General features: G+C 48.7%; 1 protein-coding gene across 1 annotated transcript; it reads left to right on the forward strand.

Annotated features, from left to right (window-relative positions):
* Positions 1-636: 636 nt before the first annotated feature.
* Positions 637-2,517, forward strand: ANOM_011810 (putative C6 transcription factor RosA-like; the record flags this gene model as incomplete). The annotated part of the gene is made up of 4 exons (XM_015557066.1): positions 637-746; positions 801-1,103; positions 1,157-1,384; positions 1,434-2,517. The coding sequence occupies 4 exons, from the start codon at positions 637-639 to the stop codon at positions 2,515-2,517; spliced, it is 1,725 nt and encodes a 574-aa protein (XP_015400801.1).
* Between the last annotated feature and the right edge of the window lie 398 nt (positions 2,518-2,915).

A 2,915-nucleotide genomic window follows, 5' to 3' on the forward strand; every position in this document is an offset into this window, starting at 1 on the left:
AATTTTATTTTTTTTTATTTAAATTAAACATTTTCTTTCTATTTTCCTTTTTTTATTTTATTTTATTTTATTTTTTTTTCTTAACTGTTTGATCTTAAAACCTTTCCCTACCTTATTATGAGTGGTCCCTCAGCTCAAGAGGCTGCATGCATTCCTGGACTATTAGCCTACTGGCCCTGACTGTGACTTAATTATAACCCTCCACCTCTTATAATCCTTTCACTCCTCTTGTTCCTGTCAAAATATTCGTCAGAATAAAACAGCCCAACTCCCCTCCCTTGCCGTTATCTCGTATTCCCCACGTGCGGACATTCTTCATCTCGTTCCTCGTTTCTTCCTCCACCCGGGGCTGAGGCTCGAGGTTATTTTTGGAGTCTGCATCTCTAGGCTTGGCTATTGGTACTGCTATATACCTGCATCTCTCCTCGGTCTTCCCCTCTTCCTCCCTTACCCTTTCGATACATCACCCAAGAAGCGTACCTCTTGTTGTCATTTGGCCCTTGCCCACTATCTTGTTGCGCATTGTTCAGTTGTGCCACGCCTTCTACACATTATTTTGGCTGCCGAGTGGGGTAGCACGGTTTGTTTTCATTGAAACCATAGCATTGTCTTGCACCTTTCCTGTATCCAGACAATATGGCCGGTCCCGGTGGTGGCCCTCCTCGCAAGAGCCATACCAAGTCTCGTTTCGGCTGCAAAACATGTAAGAGACGACATATTCGTTGCGATGAGAGTTTTCCGCAATGGTACGCATCTACTTAATGAACATATGCAAATGTGCTGCGGCTGACGGAGAGTAGCCGGAATTGTACCAAACATAACTGTCGCTGTGACTATATGGATGTCGCTACTGTACACGACGAATCATCCGCCACTCGCAAAATCCCCGATCTTCTCATGTCCGCCGAAATCGAGACGGAAATCAAGAATTGGCACATCACGGGGGTGCCTCCGTTCCCAGAACTGGTACAGTACCCACGCAGTTGTTGGAGCAAACTCTCGCGAACCGATCTTCGTTTAATTCACCATATCATCGGCTTGTCCATCGACCTACATCGTCGCGGCTTTAGTAACTCCACGATCTGGGCGCAGAAGATGCCCACGTAAGTGCCGAGGTCCAGTCTGGCTTCGTTAATGGGGAACTAACATTCCACAGATTCCTCAATATCGCCATCACAAATGACTTTGTCATGAGTTCCATCCTTACTCTGTCGGCGTCACATTTGGCCTGGATCACACGAAATAAAGAAACTAAGCAGCTTGCTTACCACCACAGAGGGGTGGCGATTCAGGGCTTACACAAGGCGATCGGTACTTTCTCGAAAGGCAATTGTGACGCTATCCTTGCGGCCTCCATCCTCCTTTCCTGGCAAGCCTCGGAATGGTATGTGATTCTACGAACCCGGGTACGTGGAATACTAACAGTTTTCTAGGCATAGCTGGGCGTCCCTGCAACAGGGACTCACAACCGTTCTGAATTCGATGCATCCCATCTGGAAACACGAATCCGAACTAGCCATGTACCTCGAGAACCAAAGGTACTTGGGATGTACTAACACCCCAATGATGACGGGCTACCAGTTCCAGGACGAGGACCTTGTTAGCCTCGACCAAACAACCATTGCCCTTCAAAACGTCCAGAAGCGCGTGGCTCACAACCCCGAGCACTACCGTCGGATCGGAGAACTCCTTGAATTTGTACGCCACTTCAGGCGAGATCTTCTGTCCTTGACCCCGGAACAGGCCTTTGAGCGTATGCAGCCCCTGCGAAGATGGCTCTTTTGGCTTCCCCCAGCCATGCTCCGAGGCGGAGACGCAGATCTCGGAGCCCTTGCCATCCTTGCTCAATTCTTCGGTATTGGTGTGGTTTTGGATAGTTTATTCCCTGACCTAGGAGGCGCATACCTCGGCCCGCTATCCGTCGGCCCCATCGAAGACATCTATCGGATCATCATAACCAGAAGCATGTCGGAGCCATACAACCCCGATCTACAGCTAGCCTCGACCATTATGGAATTGCCTCGACATATCGTTGCTCAATATAAAAGCCGCCTTCAGTGGTCGCCGCGGACGTCACTCGACTACTCCCCGTCCCCCGCGAGTCCGTACCAACCTATACAAGATTACACGGTAGCATCGTCATCCTCTCCTTCCTCTACCGCTACCTGCGCACCTTACACCCCGCCTCTCCAATCTCCCCCAGCGGTGACGATCGCTAGTTCTCCATTTGATGTAAATGGAACCTACGTCACAGCACCAAGCGTCCAGAGTCTTTACCCATCGTCTCCAAGTTTGCTTTCCGATGCCCGAGAAGAACTGTGCGAATACAGCCATACTACCTCGCTCCATCAGTCGCCCACATATCCTCCACCATATGTGGATGGTATGGTGTGCGGAGAGCTATCGCGAGTAGACGGAACGGTCGGGCTCAACGTGGATCTCTACGGCGAACCTCAGCAGATTGTGGGAGGATATAGCACCGCGGAGCCGTGCTGGACAGGAAGTATCTGCACTTGAAGATGGAAAGATGGCCGACAGAGCCAGGGAAAAAAAATAAAAGCAAAAAAAAAATTTATATACCCTTCACCAACTTTGATTCTATTTATACGGCATATGGGCTTGAGCTTGGATCTCACATGGGGTTGGATGGATAGAAGGGCTGGTACTCTTATATTTTGGATGGGGGGAGGGTTTTCATTCTACTATTGTTGCATTTTGTGCACATTATTTTGGATTTGCATGCCTGACATTCGTTACGAATCCTGCGATATGCTACAGCGATACAGGAACACCAGGACAGAATGAGGCTACATGAGAGCATGGATTGATATGGATATCAAAATCATATACCCGCTTGGCGTTCGCTTTGAGATAATTAACATGTATAATGAAATGACAAACTATCCCCGATCATC

The sequence above is a fragment of the Aspergillus nomiae genome (assembly GCF_001204775.2).
Source record: "Aspergillus nomiae NRRL 13137 chromosome Unknown contig00854, whole genome shotgun sequence".
NCBI classification, from domain to species: Eukaryota; Fungi; Ascomycota; class Eurotiomycetes; order Eurotiales; family Aspergillaceae; genus Aspergillus; species Aspergillus nomiae.